Source organism: Typopeltis vanoorti, chromosome 10 (assembly GCF_054136105.1).
Source record: "Typopeltis vanoorti isolate ZY-2024b chromosome 10, IOZ_Tvanoo_1.0, whole genome shotgun sequence".
Taxonomy (NCBI): Eukaryota; Metazoa; Arthropoda; class Arachnida; order Uropygi; family Thelyphonidae; genus Typopeltis; species Typopeltis vanoorti.
The window spans coordinates 86,626,571-86,645,613 of NC_143558.1; the positions used below are offsets into that span (position 1 = coordinate 86,626,571).

The 19,043-nt window shown below is 33.9% G+C and overlaps 1 protein-coding gene across 1 annotated transcript in view; it reads right to left on the reverse strand.

Annotated features, from left to right (window-relative positions):
• Positions 1–19,043, reverse strand: part of LOC150102567 (exportin-1-like) — a 448,940-nt gene that overhangs the window by 198,258 nt on the left and 231,639 nt on the right. Inside the window, exon 14 of the mRNA XM_090399503.1 lies at positions 2,168–2,306. Within this exon, the coding sequence (XP_090255629.1) occupies positions 2,168–2,306 (139 nt within the window). The remainder of the gene's footprint in view (positions 1–2,167; positions 2,307–19,043) is intronic.

Here is a 19,043-nt window from a genome sequence, read left to right on the forward strand (position 1 = left end):
AAATGTTTAATCAATCACTCATTCATCAATTTAATTCAACTTCAAATGTAGCAATGAATGAAATATGAATAAAACAGCAGCATTATGTTATAAAAAACAGAAGGGGGGGGGGGGGCAGAAATGATAGCGCTTAGCATTTATGAGGATGAGATTGTCCCAAAACTTGGAATAGAGATGCAGTTCTTCTGCACAGATTTTAAATAGCCACTCAAACCTAAACCTGCACTTCTAAAAGGTGAATATCGCACCAGAGGATATTGTGATAAGTGTCCACTCGATGATGAGGCAAGGTCAGATTTTTCAAGTTTATGGCTGTTGATTTAAGACTGGTGTTCTTGTAGTCATTTTTCAACTGAATGTCCTGTTGATCAAAGTACAAGCGGAGGCACTCAATGAGTGCCTTGATAGAACCCCAAACCCTCTCATTCTTGAAATTTATGTGTATGTGTCAGGAAAAAGAGTCTTTTATGAAATCCTTTTAAATAAATTAAATTTGTATATTTTTTTATTAATGAAAACTTTTTTTTTTGTATTAGAATTCTCTTCTTTGATTTATGACACTAAGTGAATGCAAGACGTGATATTTATTTCAAGGTTTGGAAAAACTAACACTTTCAAAATTAATTTATAGAGGAAAGAAACCAAATAAGACTCCTGATACAAATGTTTTTAGGTGTATAAACAAACAAAGGAATTACACACACACACACACGTCTCCAAAAATACAACGTATATCTACTAGCCACACAAAAAATAAGGAATCTGAATGGATGCATCAATGGCAGAATCATATTAAAAATGAATACATTATGAAGGAACTCGACATTGCTTGCAATCAGGAATGTGTGAGCAGGGCTAATCTAAGGTAATATGGTCACTTAAATAGAATGAGAGATGAAAGGTGAGCAAAACAGGTGTTTGATACCAAGATGACAGGAAAAAGACCCAGAGGAAGACCAAGGTGTACTGATTCAGTCATAAGAACGAAATTTTAGATATAAAAATATTGGAATGCTGACAAGTCAGACTAATTTGGAGGAAAATTATTCATAGGAGATTATTAATAATGCCAACATAATCATGTAGTGCTGTCATAGTAGCGTGATGAATTCAATGGATACTATATTTTGTCACTGGGAAGATTCCACACCAGTGGAAAGGATGTTTGGTAATCCCACAAAGCAGAATATAATGTAATAAAGTGATTAAAACAAGTAAAATTTTCTTTTACAATATTAAATCATAAATTCTTATGGTATATGGAAAAACAGAAATGCCCCATGTATTCTTAAGAGTACTACTATTATATTATGCATTAACCAAAATAAACAATTTTTTAAAATTTTACTGCAAAAAAAAGACTGTTTATTTCTTGAAATTTTTATTATTTTATTTTAGTATACTTTTAACTTTTATTAAAAACATGAGGTAGAAGGAATACTATGTGCATAAGGATGATGAGTTATGAAAATTGTAAGATGAAGTTCAGAAGAGTTCCAACTATCATATAGAAAGTTTAAGTATGAAAACAAACTAGCTCTGCAAGTAAACAAAGAGTAAGAAAGAAATTTTTCTGTTTTTTTGCTATAGTGTAATAGGTGTTCATCAATGAATGGCTTCTAATAAGAAGGGCTTCACTTGCATCACCAGCACCTCTACAGATCAGAGCAACTTTAAATTCTGTTAAAATTCTGAATGCAGGTGGTATGCAGGCAACAGATGCAAAAGAGATAGCTCAAACTAATGAGTGCCATTTAATATAAACCCATTTTGCAAAAGCTATCAGATAGTGTATACCAATATAAATAGAACTGATGCACACCCTGAATACGAATTTAACAATCAGGACTGATGGGATAGCAGAATGGGTGCTAAAAGAGAACACTCTTTTAGCATCCTAATCTTTTCAACCAGGCTACATAATTTGAACCTCAAAACAAGGAAAAATCCACAGGAGTGTAAAGAATGTTTGGTAATCCTATGAAGTGGAATATAATGTAATAAAGTGATTAAAAACAAGTAAAATTTTCTTTTCCAATATTAAATAATAAATTTTTATGGTATGTAAAAACAAAAATGCTTCATAATAGCAAATAGGCATGACATACCCACTAATATTTTATTTTATTTTTTTAATAATCAGAGAACCATATATTGTATTACTCACCTAATGTTTCTCTCATATTTTTATACAACTGAATTGAATCTGTGTCCTTCATAAATTCCCTAACAACTTCCCCCTGTTCATTTTCAACAATTAAAACTTCTTCTGGCTTAGCCATGCGGCCAATCATAATGTATCTGAGCTATAAAGAAAGAAATAAACTAAAATCACTATAAAAAATACAGTTAACAAATTTATTTATTTTTAAAAAATTATGCTAACCAGATATAATTCTAGTTGATTATGCAGTCAAAATAGTTCAATTAATGTTTTCTAGCTTTTGTGGAAATATATTTTAACTTGCAAAGAGGGCAGCTGATAAGTACACTGATCTGAGACAGATTACAGGTAAATAAATTGAAGTTAAAAGTGTACTACTTGAAATTCCTAAGAAACATCCATAAACATCCCTAAGTCTTGATGGTACCAATCAAATAATAATAAAATAAATAAATAAATAAAAACCTTCCATGCTGTCATGAGGAATCCTCATTAACATTCCTCCCCCACCCTCCAAAAAAATACAGATTATGTTAACTTTCACAAAATTTTATCTGTTATTGCTCTTCCCTAGAGGGTGATTCTAATTACTTACTTTTGTAAAGAGTTTCAATTGTGCTTCAGATGTGCATGTTAACATAATCTCATATGAAAAGAAGTGTCAGGATGAATATAGGATTGTAAGTTGAGTCAGAATGAAAGGGTATCGGTGAAAGGGCTCCATGGCATCTTCATTTGTACAATCTTAATACTATAAAATGCAGGCGAACATAACAGAAACTACTATAATTAATGAGTACTAATCATACAAGTATTTGTTGGCTCAAATTAGTAACTTGATCATGTGTACCTAATAAGACTGACATATCTAATAACAAAAAGTGAATGAACCACTAGTATCTTTAAAATGCAGCAATATTAAAGAGAGGTTTTTTTTTTTTAAGAAAAAAAGCAGCATCTTGGAGTTTACACTCAGCTTATCTCCCACCCCCCCATACACACATGGTTCTGGGAAAGCCCCATTCCAATCAACATAGAATTTGACTTCCTGACCATTCTTTATGCATTATGCAGTAGACCTGTAAAACTTTGTTGTTACTGGTACATTATACTAAAATTCTGAATGCCTTGTAAACAATAGTTATTACATTTAATTTGTCATCAAGATTATAAAAATAAATGCAAGATATTTAAATTAAAGATGACAAGAAACTATATTCCTGGTTTAATTTATCTTTATCCAAGACCAACAACTGAGCTACTTATATATAGAGGCTAATGACTTCACATCAATTGCATTATGGGATACTTAGGCAAGTGATATGAAGGTATTAGCCTCGGTACACAAGTAGCCCAGTTGTGAAGATAATTCACACGCAAACTTCGTTTGCATACATTTGGATAAAGGATTAAACCAGGAAAATAATTTCTTGGCATCTTTAATTTATATAATAACCAAGTGAAAAAACTTTCAACATTATTTGCAAGATGCTCTTCCACTTCATAACGATATAATCTCTATTAGCAACGAGGTCCATCCACTTCATGTTTCTTCAATATGCAGATAATATTGAAATATTAAATGCAGAATGTAATGAAATAATAATCCATTCATTATCTGCAGACCAATACATTTTTCAGAGGAAGAAATCCCTTTAGCTTGATTTACTGTAGAAAATAAATTAGATTTCAGACAATTTATGAATAAGTTCATAATGTTTGCAAGAAATTTCTTCTCACACTGTCCAATTTTTATCAAATGGGGATAGCAGTGAAATGAAATGTGAGGAAACAATGAACAGCTTGAGTGAGTTATAGCAGCTTTGTCAAAGAATAAAACATTTCAACAATGTGAAAAACTAGGTCAAATGGCTAATGAGAAAAATGTTATGACTAAAGAGATCACTGGGTTGAATTAATATATTAACTGAAAAAGAATCAGTACATTAGGTACTTAATAAGATATGAATATGAGACAAATTTTTAAACAATCTGGAAAAAATCAGGTTCTAATGTAATGATTTGCATAAATACATGGTGTGTGTGTGTGTGTGTATGTGTGTGTGGGAGGGGTATTATTACTATGTTACTGTAGTTATATATGTAGAGTGATTCATAATTACTATTTCTTGTAAGCCTGGAAGTCAGTCCACATATCATGTCTTCTGCCCAGCATTTGGATTGGTCAGGAATACTGATTTTCAATAAAATGTGTTAACATACTTTACATATATAAGCTCTAAAATTGTTTAAAAAAACTGAGAACTCAACTTTTTATTCAATTAACACGTTCGCTGCCATGCTCCTCAGGCATAGTTTGTTACCGCATGCCAAGCACTTTCACTTCTTCAAGGTCAGTACGAGTAATCTCGTAGCCGGTGGTAATCGACATACGAATATATTCGTGGTTGGCTTGTGATGCTCACAAACCAACTACGAGTATATATATGTTCCTGCTACACTCCGCACGCCAAGCATTTTCACTTCAAGGTCAGTACGAGTAATCACGTTGCCGGCAGTAATCGACATAAGAGCATAATTCGTAGTTGGCTTGTGAGGCTCATATACCAACTACGAGTATACTCGTGGTTGGCACCGAACATGTTAACAATAAAATTGAACATAAATATGTTGAGAAAGGCTTAGGTGTCATTGATTATTCATAAAAATGCTTCACACTAATATACCTTTGACAGACACCATTGACCTTAAACCACATTTTCTCCCTGACATATGTGAATTATTCAGATTAACCATACATGCACATTATTTCTTATGGTAATGAAAAATATACAAACAGATGGATGGGATTGCAATGGGTTCCTTTCCACCACCCCCACAGCTAACTTCTACATGAAACAATGAAAACCAAACACTCAACATAGTCACATTTAAACTTCCCATTGCCACAAATAGGGTAAATTTTGTGATGGTAATTCGTTTATTTTTTTTAATACATTATTTTTTTGTAGTCTTATTTGCTGAATAAAGCAAAGATAAAAGTAAAATACAATCAAACAGAAATAAAAACTTTAAGCATAATGCTAAAAAAATAAATAAATAAAAAATTAGGAATTTATTAAAACCAGTAAGAGTTGAAGAAACATGTTAATACATTTTCACTTGAAAATATGTCGATGATAGGCTTCTCCCCCCCCCCCCTTTTTTTTTTTTTAAATAGTTAGGTTTAAAGTGTACTTTTGGAAACTGTGGTGGTTTTGCTAATTTAGTATTTTTGGTGCATTTACTAATATCTAGACACTGATAAATTTAAAATAGATCATCTTTATAGAGATATAGATAAGAAACAGTCCAGAACCTATCAACATAAGTTGATGATACAAGTGGGGGGGGGGGGGATCCAATCTAACAGATGAAATTTAGAATTAAAAGGATTTATTCAACAATCAACCAGGAAGTTTGAGAAAGTCAAAATATGTCAAGTCAAGAAAAAATAAGAAATGGGTAATGACAGGAAAGTGCACAAGTTGGTGCATTATTTACAAATAATAATCAGTCAATAAATTTAAAGAAATTTAAGTCATGTTATACTGCTTCACAAATTAAATATGTACTTGATGATTTTTAATGAAATAAAAGATGAGATTAAGCATTACAAAAAAAAAAAGGACCAAATGACTTGAGCAGCGAAAAATAAAAAAATATGAGAAAGAATTGCCGGAACAAGCAAAAACGAAAACTGAAAGAATGAAAACGGTTAGTTTATTACCAAGTAGATATAGTAGTCCTCCTCCTCCTTAATTAACTCCATACTATGATAGCAAATGATTCAATGTGCAGTGTGTGTAGAAGAAATAAGACAGGTGTGAATTTTTGGAACTGTCAAGCGAGTGTGATGGCAAAAAACTTGTATAAGCAGAACTGCCTGAACTTTTAGATCTGGAATTAGAGGAATAGAGAAATTATTCCAAAAAATATTAAAACCTACAAACCACAGTCCCCCCCCCCCCCCTCCCATCCTCCATAACAAGGATTACTCTAAATCCATCACCATTCCCTACATCCGAGGCACCTCGGAAAAAAATTACCAAAATCTTAAAAAAACATGACCTGACCTCCTGTTACAGCCTTACAGAAAATTGGCATCCCTAATCCGCTCCACTAAACACCAACCACACTTCCCCTAGACCTACCTGGTGTATACCAGGTCCCTTGCAATTGTAAACCGTCTTACTTTGGCCAAACAGGCAGGACAGCGAATATCAGAATTTCTGACCACAAGGACTACATCCGTTTTCACAAGTACAGCCATTCTGGTCTTGCAGACCATGCTCTGGATACACGCCACAAAATACGGTGGAAGAAAGCTACAGTTATACACCGTAGCAAATACAAATTCGAAAGACTATTTATGGAATCAGCCTCAACCCTAAGAAACTCTCCAAACCTCAACAAATTTGATTGTATGCGACTGCCCCAAATTTGGGAGGCTTACATCAGCAGACCTTCAGCCCAACGGCCAAGAACATCACTTAGCCCGCTACAGGGCACAATCAGGACTTTTAGGAGAACAATAGCTTCATCTCTTCATTCTCAGTTACTGTGTTGTATTGCCTACGTGCACGTGCCTTTTTTTGTAAGTTCCTTTTGAAGATGGCAACGTGGTGTTGCCGAAATATCGGAAATATTTATTAAAGTGTAATTTAATTTATATTCGTATCTACGTTATCCAATTGCTTAAGTGATTTAATAATGCATGACCAACATATAAGCCTATCTATGAGAAGATTGTATTAATTTCTATAAATGAATGTTTAAATGCACACATGAAAAGATAATACCAATTTGGGGGGGGGGGGGGGGGAACAGTATTAATAAAAAACTTTGTAGATGTAACTTAAAACATCAAAGCAAGAAAGAAGAAATATTAGCACACATCTTCTTTTATTACTTGTTAACTTCTTATTTTTTATGAGTGAGATTCACACAGTGGTTTAGCACAAGGAATGGAAGGAAAAAATACAAATGTAACTTTTTTTTTGACCCATCTAATACACAAGACATCAGAGAACCTATACACATATTACTGTAATACATGGAATGAGGTGAGGAATGAGACAGTTTCTTCAAGGACTGCAAGTTGTAGTTTCAATAATTCATGAGGAAGTATGTATAACTTGCACTCAGAATTCTCACTGCTAGTTTCCCTTTCCAAGCCAAGTGAACAAAGTACAATTGGGTTTAAGGTCACTATTTAGATCTATTTTGGATAACGTTATTAATTCACAAATAATAAGTATTTCATCATATATGTTATTGAATTATTATTTTATAATTAGTATTCATTTAGATACACTGCTTGGAAAGAAGTCAATGAAAACCATAGAGTGAGGAAAAAACAGCCTTCACTTCCGCCTAAATAAGTTATTGGATCTCTTTTAGCTATAGCAATGCCTATGGGTCATACTCTCCACAAACATACAATAGAATCAATGGGAATTTTGGACCATTCTTCATGTATGCATGTAACGAGGTCCTGGACCATTGCGGAGTGGATATCCCTTGACCTCACTCGATGCTTCATTTCATCCAACAGATATTCAATAGGGTTGAGACAAGGGCTCTGTGAAGGCCAGTCAAGTGTAGTGACATCCATCTCCACAAGCCATGCAGTTAGAGAAGCAGCCTTATGAAACATTCCATCATCTTGCTGAAAAAGACAGTGGTCAGTTCTGTAGAAACACCACAAAGTAGTAAACATCACATTGTCCAGAATGTTCAGTACCACTTGGAGTTCAATGATTGTGACCCTTCCCATAATTCATAGCATTGTACATGTCTGTAAGAATAAGTGCATTGCATTATGGAATACGAAGGCAATTGATTTGAAGTCATTAACCTCTGTACACAAAAATCCCAGTCATGAAGAGGCTTCATGCATAAACTTTGCTTGCTTACACTTGGATAAAGGATGAAACCCAGAATATAATTTCTTGGTATCTCTAATTTATAGTCAGAACATATATATATATATATATATATATATATATATTGATTGTTTTGAATCACTGATAAAATAATTACAAGCATTATTTTTTCCTCAGTTGAGTAAACATATGATGTTGCTTTGTGATGAATGATCTGTTTCCCTGTCTGAGCAGGGAAACAGATCATTCCACATCATTCCAGTTGATTCCTTTATGGAATAAGTCAAGAGCACTGTTCTCTTGAACAATGTTCTTCATTCAAGTGCCCTTGAATGAAGACAAAGGAGATCAGCAGCTTGTCTCGTTATGCAATCTGTTTCTGTGTACTGAAGGTAAAAGTTGTAGATCACAGCTGTTGGCTGTTCATGTATAAGCTATATTATTATTATTATTACATAACACCTCCAGGGTGTCTAAAGACTCATCGAGGGAGGGCACCTGCTCCACAACTCTGTCTCCACCACTCAATCCATCAACTACAACTGTGTTCATCATCTACACCAATGCCTTCACTAGTATTTTCACAGACAATCACAAACATCCATGCCCACGGCAGGATTCTAACCCGCAGTGTTTTGGTTGGTGAGCAGGTACGCTAGCCACTCGACCAGCCAGGCCGGCTGGTTATGTTTCATCACCATCATCATATCAAATTCCTGACCTGTACTCTCAAGAGGTGCACAGGATATGATAGTACTATATGAAAAATTTACATCATTACTAACTTCCTAACTACAATTTTCCTCCAAATCAATCTGTTATAGTTTGCCCACAGATTAGAGACCCTTTGACACTTCTGCGCATGTCACAAAAAGGAAAATCCATTCCGATAATCTGTAATGCGAGATGAGTTGTTTATTATTACACGTCGGAAAATTAACTTCTGTTTTATGATCATTGTAGTTAACAATATTGCTTGTTTAACATTTGGAAAAATTTACCTATAAAGCACGTGATTTCACGTATTGGCGACCAATTCGTATATCCTTCATTTCTTTCTCCCCTTCAGCATGAATAGACTATTTTTGGCAAGTTTCCAAGCGGAGATCTCAAAATTGACAACCTAGCAGAGAACACTTGTTTTACTAATCTTTCCTCTCTCTCTCTCATTCTGTTTAAGTGACCATACCACCTGAGATTAGTTCTGCTAACACATTCTTGGATGCTAACAATGTCAAGTTCTTTCCTAGAATCCTCGTTTTTAATATGATACTGCCATTGAAGCCATCTGTTTACACTTCTAATCTTTCTCAGGACTCTCATATCTGTGGTCTGTAGTCTTTGGTCAAGTGTTTTATTTCTAACCTAGCTCTGAGATCTATAAGTTAAAATTTGTTTGAACACTGTCTTGTATACAGCTAATACAGGTATGCTTCATCAGCATGCAAATCAAACTGACACAGGCCAAGACTGCAGTTTCCTGAAACAAATTAATCAATTGGATTTTAGCAGGGCACTTGAGAGAGAGAGAGAGAGAGAGAGAGAGAGAGAGATGTTGGACTATTCCAGTTCAGTTGCAGAAGAAACAGCTTTCTGGCAAAACTGGATTAAATTTGTGCAGGTTGGTAAGGGATGGTAAAAGCATTGTGGCAGATTTACCATTAATTAAATGTTTTCATCTGGTTTTGTGGCTCTACTCCAGTAGGGTAGAACTCATTTGACAGATGTTTCCTGAGATGAAAAAGGATTCCCTCATGCAGATACTTGCTGAGTCTGTTGAATTGGAGTTGTTTATAATTTGTGAACATTGAACAAGTTGAGTGCTAACATAGTTATACTAATTTCCAAAATGTATGTAGGTGTCAAGTGGTTGACTGCTTCAGATATGATTTCTGGCATGGCCATCTGAGGCAAAGTTTTATAGCATTAATCTGTTTCTCTAGATTCCCAAATTCCAGTGTTTATAAAGATTGGGGGAAACACCAAGTCTGTGGATAAAACGTCTCCTACAACCTACACATTATGCAAACTCCACACAAAAGGCAAGAGCTGCTTTGAGGAATTCCTTATCAGGATGTTGTGGAAGAGAGGCCTCTAGATATTTCAGGAAGCAAGGTTGCTTTACTGTGTTGGAGGTTTAGCAGTTAAGGGGATCTTTGTAAAAGGTGATCAGCTGTAATGTCATTCTTAGAATAACAGAAAGAGAGAGACCTCTGGTTGAGGAAGAGTGGCTTTTGGTAATGTTGAATACTGAGGAAAAACAGGATACAAAAGGCTGTTATCTTGCAGTCAAATGACAGCAAGCCCTACCCTCCCTTCTGAAGAGGTAGATCGTGATTAGTAGATGAGAGCAAGTTGATTTTATCCATATGAATTGATATATTCTATTTTTTTTAATGATTTTTTGGGGAAGGTAGTGGAGAGGTTTGAAATCTTTAGTGTATGCTAGAGAATATTGGAAGCTAACTGGTTGTTTATTATTACTCTCCCTTGGATAGATGGAATGGATCATGCTCCTGCTCATTTTTTGCTGGCATAAGAATGTGTGTCCAAGTTGGATTCCAAGATATTTGTTTCCCTTTTAGGACCAGTGTCCTACACACATACAGATATGACAGAGTAGTAATTTGTGGCACCCTCACTGAACCAGGTACAAATGGTGGGAAGGGATATTGAAAAAATTAAGAATTAAAGCATATAGATGCAATTCATATGATATTAACACTAAATGATGCTACTCTGTTACATTAAATGGTGGATTATTTCATGACTTACAGAATTTGTTATGAGTGGCAAACAGGTTAATTAAATGATGAATATTATTTTCGACCACTAAATACTTGAGCAAGATAATTGAAATTGGGTTTTTATTGGTCAGAATCCGATAGTTTCTAATTGGTTCCTAATTGGTTACTAGTTGTATCAAATTCCAACCAATAAAAACCAAATTTCAGTTATCTTATTCAGGTTAATTAAATGTTTATGATGATTATTCAGTTTAAAACTTTTTGACACACTGGCTGTTATTTGTTTGTCTGTATTAAAAAAAAAAAAAAAAAAACATGAAATGCATATCTGTATGTAAAGATTTAAACATATAGGAATGTTTGAGAAAGGTGTGTGTGTGTGTGTGTGTGTGTGTGTGTGTGTGCGTGTGTGTGTGTGTGTCTAAGAGAAAAAGAAGGGGGGGGGGGAAGAAAATAAGTGTGTGAATATACACAGCATAACTTATCAGTTGATAATAAGTTACACATAATATGAAGTTGGTTCACTATTCTCATTTTTCCAGCTAAGAGTATAACAGAAAGGATGGATTTTCATCTAGAAATCCCAATTTTACCTTCATACAACACAAAAACTAACAATGAATTCATGTATCATAAAGTTTAAAGTATGAATTTGGCTAATTCATGAATTTATGCCACTACCACCCTATACTGACCTATACTGACACAAGACATGATAAAAATTATAAATTCAGTAAATGACAACACAAGCATAATGCAATAATAATAAACAAACAATTGATGTAATAAATTGGATAACTAATTTTTATTTTAAATTTCAAAATTTCTGTTTCAAATCTCATACTGTGGTCAAAAATAACAGAAGGAATTAAATTAATAAAATAATTATAAAATGCAAAAACATTTGTTAAAAATATGTTAGAAGCATGAAAAGAGCAAGAACTGTGTACTGAGTCCAGAGTAAAAAAGTAATTCATATATAAAAAAAACCTACAATCAAGCATGTATTTAGTAAGATCCCCCACCTTCTGAGAAAGTTTAAAAATTTATTCTCATTTAAATTAAGCTAGCAAATAAGAACTTCACAATGTTCTTCATGCAATCTGCTTATATATGTTTATGTATGTATGTATGTATGTACACACACTTAGGTCTCTTTTTATGCAGATTTGAAGTTATGCGATATAGTACGCCCACAGATAAGAGACCTTTCGACACTTCTGCGCATGTCAACAGAAGGAGAATCCATTCCGACAATAGGGTAAAGCAGCATTTCCCAAACGTTTCCTACGACGGAAAACTTCACAAATCCTGAAATTTTCATGGAACACGTTGGTTATTTGGTAATATATTAATTAATAATTAATTTAGCTGATTTATTATTATTAATTAATAAGTAATTATTAAATAAACAATCATTAAATTAATTTGCGCTCATTTTCATTGACATATCCCAATAATGTTTAATTAATAAAATTTATAATATTATTATAAGTACATATGACCCCCGTATAACGCGGATGTTAGGTTCCACAAAAAATTCCGTGTTATACAAGATTCAGATCATACAGAAAAAGTTATGTTCCAACACAGTCTTTTTTTTTTTTTACATTATATAAACAACAATGAAATACCTACCAAAAAATATTTTTATTTAATTCGAGTAATTCATGTAAGTTAAGAAAACATATAAACTCTGAAACAAATACATAGTATAAACTTATAAAATTACAAATTTTATGTAAACTTCATCACACATAATGCATAAATGTTTTAGGCAAAATAAAATAAAGTACATGTTTTAATATTTTAAGTGATCGTCATCACTGTCTTCATCAATAACATTTCATAGATGTTCTTTATTTACAAGTGACTACGCGCAGTCATCACTTGAAATCTCTTGCACATCATGTGTATAATTCTCATTGCATACTTCGGCTGGTTTAGTTATCAAGAAGTCAGTAATAAGATCTTGCTTACCATTATGCTGCAATTTCTGTATTAAATTCATAATGCAGAGCTAAACAAATATCCAATTGTCTCATGAATTTTCCAGAGCGCTCCATTAAGGGATCATTATCCTAAAATAACTTCCTAACTTTCTGGCCAAGTCCAATCCTTCTGCTAATTTCTTTAAACTGAATTCTTTCACGGATTCATCACAATCAGAATCTTCAGCAGAACTTTCCCCACCATTTAGTTCGACGTCATCTATTAATTGTACCAGTTCCCCCTTATTTAAATGTTTCGTCATCAATTAATTCACTAATTTTGTTTTCAACCATATCGCAAAAGCCCTCTAAGTGGCTATTACTATAAAAATAAATTTTCTACATAAAAAAGCATTACATATTGTATGTAACTCACCAGAAAATAAATTGCTCAGCTTGAGATTAACACACTTATGATTTTTTAATGCAATTTCCTGGCAGAAAACGAAGATCATTTTCAATGTAAACACTTTATACGGTAAACAATTGATGTATATGCGTACTCAAGGGTATTTCCCCTAATATAAATTCAATACTTATAACTACATCCGCGATACGGGCAGACACAAATTTAACAAAGATAAAATTTGATTTTTAAGTAGAGAGGTGAAAAATATATGAAAAGATAAAGAGATGCCACAATTTGTAAACGGTGTTATATCGAAACCGTGTTATACAAGTATGCAGACTTTTTCTCCTGTGTGCTGATAGTTTTCCCCTCCCTTTGTACATCCTGGAGATTGCTTTGTAGGCTGGAGGTGGATGAATCACTATCTGCTGCGTCACAAACACCTTCAATAAGAGATTTCTTAACACCAAATTTAAACAAAGTCCCTTGTCTCTTATTCATATTAAAATTTAAATTATTTCTATTACTTTTAAAAATTTCATGGCACTACGGTTTCGAAACAAGCATGTGGATAAAATGCCTTAAGTGACAATGATATTATTAGATATCGATTAACTTTAGATATAGCCGAAGATCCAGAAAAACCTCTCCCCTTCACCGCAAATATAATTCAATGTCTTGACCTGTGCAATAAATTGGAAAATCATTTTCTTGTTAATGACAAATTCTGAACAAGCCTTTAAATTTCAACGTGAGCTGAAGAACTGTATGTCTGCATATCGCGAGCAGGATAAAAAATTAATGAAATCATTATTGCAAAGTTTAATCACTGATTACATTGTCAGAAGAAAAAAATCAGCACAGAACGAGGGTGAAGCTAATTCTGTTGGTGAAGAACCATTGCCTTTACCATACAGATCTGATGCGCTGACCATCTCTTCTGATAATGAAAGTGATTTTGCGCTACTTCACAAACGTTGCCAAATATTGTCTAATAGCAATGATAATTCTGATGACAATATGTAAAAAAAAAAAAAAATGTTACTTTTCAATAAAATTAAATGAATTAAGCTTTAAAACAAACTTAGGCATTCTTATTCTCCTGAATTTTCATAAATTTTTTATGCGATTTTGGGTTTATTTTAATTCATTGTTTCGGTTTTATGCGGTTTTAGAAAATTATAGAACATATATCCCTAATTTTGGGGTTTCTTAAGGGTCAAAGCTGTATAAATGAGAGGAGACCTCCACATAGCCTTTAAGGGAATGCGGTGAACCGACCAGGGCTTCTGACCTAATGTCCAATCCTCAGCTTGTCGTGGTGCATCCTGTTGAGTATCTACCTGGATACTGAACGAACAAGGATGGGCTGGCAATTTGTGATTTAGCCGACCAAACTGTATTCTTATTGGTTAAACCAAAATATAAAATGATGGTACAACATGACAAAATTTCATTCAGGTTGGGGCGTCACCCGGTTAAACAAGGACCCCGTTGTTTTCGCCATGAAACCAGGGCGAACAGCAAAAAGTCAGCTACTGGAACAAATCTGAAAACACACCCCAACTCAACATCACCAGAGATAAAGATCAGTACTATCAACATATGAAGCCTGAATGGCAAAGAAATGGAGCTAGTGGAGGAATTATATAAGTACCAGATCGACATAATAGGGGTGACTGAAACAAAAAAAAGACAAAAACTGGTGAGATCATTTTGAGCAATAAATACAAAATGTTATATTCAGGCAATGACAATCAAGGCAAAGAAGTAGTAGCCATATATTCAACACAAAATATGAGTATCTACCTGGATACATAAATACAAAATGTTATATTCAGGCAATGACAATCAAGGCAAAGAAGTAGTAGCCATATATTCAACACAAAATATGAGGCTAATCTTCTTGAATGGCAGGCAGTGTCAAGTAGAGTAATGTGGGCAAATATGAGAATGGGGAACTGCACAATGAGACTAATTTGTGCCTATGGTCCCACAGAAGGTTCTACTAAGGTAGAAGTGGAGGAATTTTTTGATGCTTTAGAAAAAGCAACTGACACAATGAAAAAGGAAAAGTTGGTCCTTGTTGAGGATCTAAATAGCAGAGTAGGAAATGATTGTGAGACATACAAAAATATTTTGGGAAAATTTGGAGAAAAGAGCAAAGCTAATAATAATGGCAAATATCTGTTGGATTTCTGCTCAGGACATGGACTGGCTATTACTAACACCATGTTCCAACATAAAAATGTGCACAAATTCACATGGAGAGAAGAGGCTAGGAATAAGAAAAGTCTCATTGACTATGTTATTGTTGATAGTGATGTTTTCTCCTTGGTGCAGGACACCAGAGTGTACAGAGGATTTGAAATTGGAAGTGATCACTATTTAGTCTTGAGCAGAATAAAATTGAATTTCATATTGAAAAGAATAACATGTAAGAAAGTTTCAAAGTGAATAAAAGTTGAGCAGCTCTCAGATGTGAACTTTAGACTAAAATACACAAAGATTATTGAAGAAAAAATGAAAGAGTTTGAGAACAGGAACAAAACCTTGGAGATTCAATGGCAAGCCTTGAAGAAAACCCTGATTGATTCAGCCAGAGAGGCATGTGGTGAGGTTGTCTACAAGGATAGAAAAATCAGGACTCCATGGTGGACACATGAATTTAAAGAGGCAGTGAAGGAAAAGAAGAAAGCATACCAAAAGTTCCTGGAAAATAAGTCAGCTTGTGCTCTTAGAGAATACAAAGACAAATGTAAGAAAGCTAAACACTGTGTAAAAATAGCTAAACAAAAGTCATGGGAGGACTTTGGCAAGAATATAGAAAATAAATATCAAGAAGGTGGCAAAATATTCTGGAGGTTGTTGAAGAAGTTTAGGAATGGAGGAAAGAATGCTGTAATAAGAATTAGAGATGATAAAGGTGACATGAAAATGGGAGAAAAAGATATCCTTGAAGTATGGAGTAATTACTTGGAAAAACTACTAAATGAAAGAAGCAGTGATGACAGCACAGTGGTAAAAAACACTGACCAGGCATGCAGTCAGGAATACATATCCATACTTGAAGTAGAAAAAGCCATCAAAGGCTTGAAATGTGGAAAGGCAGCAGGAGTAGATGATATTTGACCAGAAATGTTGAAGTATGGTGGTATAAATGTTTTACAATGGCTGCACTGCATAGTTTAGAATGCACGAATTCCCGATGATTGGAGTAGAACTCTCATAGTACCCATATATAAAAAGGTAAATAAAACTGAATGTGAGAATTACAAAGGTATTTCCCTACTGAGTGTTCCTGGTAAGATATATGCAAGTATACTTCAGAAACAGTTGAGAGAAATTGTGGAAAAAAAGTGAAGAACATGCTGAATTCAGGTCAAATAGAGGCTGTTAGGATCAGATCTTCACTTTACGACAAATAGTAGAGAAATCACAGGAATATAACAAAGATCTGTATTTAGGTTTGTCAATCTGGAAAAGGCATATGACAAGGTGCCAAGAGAGACGCTATTCAATACGCTACAGTTATATGGTGTCAATGGGGCATTATATCAAGCAATACTTAGTCTTTATGTGAGTTGTAAGTCAGCAGTTAGAATTGAAAGAAGTACAGAAAGATGGTTTAATGTTAAATCTGGTGTGAGACAAAGATGTACATTATTCCCCTCTGTTATTCATTATCTATATGGATCACATTATGAAGGAAAGTGGTATTAAACATGATATCAAAATTCTAGATGTTAATGTCAGCTCTTTGCTTTAATCAGATGATGTTATACTTCTAAATAAATCTGCTACAAGTCTGCAAGATTGAATAACTGACTAAATTGAATAACTGTTGTAATAGATATGGCATGAAGGTCAGCTATAAAAGACAAAGACAATGAAAATAGACTGAATCATTGAAAATGTCAACTGTGTTATGAATGGAGAACCTGTGGAACAAGTAAAACATTTCAGCTACTTAGGCACAAATTTTATTGAAGATTATGGTAAATTAAATATAGAAATAGACAACAGAATCAACGAAGCTGGTATGGTAGGAAGTGAATTGAATAAATTCATATGGAATAAGAGAGAAATTAGTCGGAACACTAAATTATCTGTATACAAGACAGTGTTCAAATAAGTTTTAACTTATGGATCCGAGAGCTGGGTCAGAAGTAAAACACTTGACCAAAGACTAGAGACTGCAGATATTCAGAGTCCTGAGAAAGATTAGAGGCGTGAATAGATGGCATCAATGGCAATATCACATTAAAAACGAGGATATTAGGAAAGAACTTGACATTGTTAGCATCCAGGAATGCATTAGCAGAGCTAATCTCAGGTGGTAATGTCACTTAAACAGAATGGGCGATGAAAGATTAGCAAAACAAGTGTTCTCTGCTAGGTTGCCAGGAAAACGACCCAGAGGAAGACCAAGATATAGGTGGATGGATACGGTACAAAGTGCCTTAGATGATAGATATATAAGATCTGATAATGTTGGAATCTTGACAAGTAACAGACTGATTTGGAGGAAAATTGTAGATAGAAAGTTAGTAATGATGTAAATTTTTCGTGTAGTACTAACATATCCTGTACACCCATTGAGGGTACATGGGCAGGAATTTGATGATGATCCCTAATTTTTCAATGTAAGTTAGGCCTTTTTTTGTGAGATTTTTTTATATGCGGTTTTCTGTGTTTTGCCACATAAAAAGAGACCCGACTGCATATACATATATATATAAATACATATACATATATATATAAATACGTATATATGTATTTAAATTGATTTTGATATACCAAATCCATGAAGCTGAGACGATTTTAGCTGTTACCACCCAACACATAAGTAATGACTGTGCTATTTTCTTTTTCTGATAGTAGTCATTAAAGAGTATTTGTAGATAGGTCAAATTCGAAAATTCAATTTTCTATTGAAATAAAAAGGAACCTCCCCCCCCCCTTTCAACTTCTCTTGATGGTAAGAAAATTGACATTAAAATCTCTGGATGGCTTTTAAACAAATGAAAAGATTTCCGTGTTTTCAAAGTTCTGAACTGTTCCCTTTCTCCTAAAAGGGTTTCAGTAACAATTTTCTTTTTAATTAATAAAGGTCTTCATAACTTTCCTTATCACACTGCAAAAAACTTCTAAACAGTGTATTTAATACTGAAACACTCATTCTAATGTAACTAAGAGAACTAAACACATTTTAGTTATCTCTTTCCAATGGAATGACAACATTTTAATACAAGCTGACAAAACTGTAGTAGTTTTGGCGCAACACAAAAACATATTTTAGTGAACAACACTCTTTTAAGGGAGTTTCTACTTACCGATGCATTTCAGGAGATCCTACACAATCGCAACAAATTAAACAAGCTTTGCATGAAATCCAAACCTGGGATGAAGAAACAACAAAAAAGATCAATGTTTATCGTGATAAAGCTCCACAGACTATGGACTTCCCAAAATACTTAAGGAAAATTAAGGGGGGGGGGGGGTGATAAACACCTAGAACAAAAATAATATTAAAGCAACTGATATAACCACTAGAAAGAATATGAGGATATATATGAATGGAAATTACCTTCATATCTCTGCTACTAGTATGTTCTTTCTTGTGGTCATTTCAGGTGCTTTAATATTTTTGTCTAGGTGTTTATCAGAACTTTTCAGACCCTTGTATATCAATCCTGTGTTACTTTAACCTGGGTCTCTGTGTAGGATCTGGCTCTCTGATGAGACCTCAATAAACAGCACTTAGCAGATCGCTGCATTCTCTGATAGACAATTCACCAATTTCCACAAAGGAAGAACTATTATTCAAATCTGTGCTGATGGTGAAGACATGTCCAGCACTTAAGACATCCTGGTTCCTTTCAAAAACACTATAAAAACCTG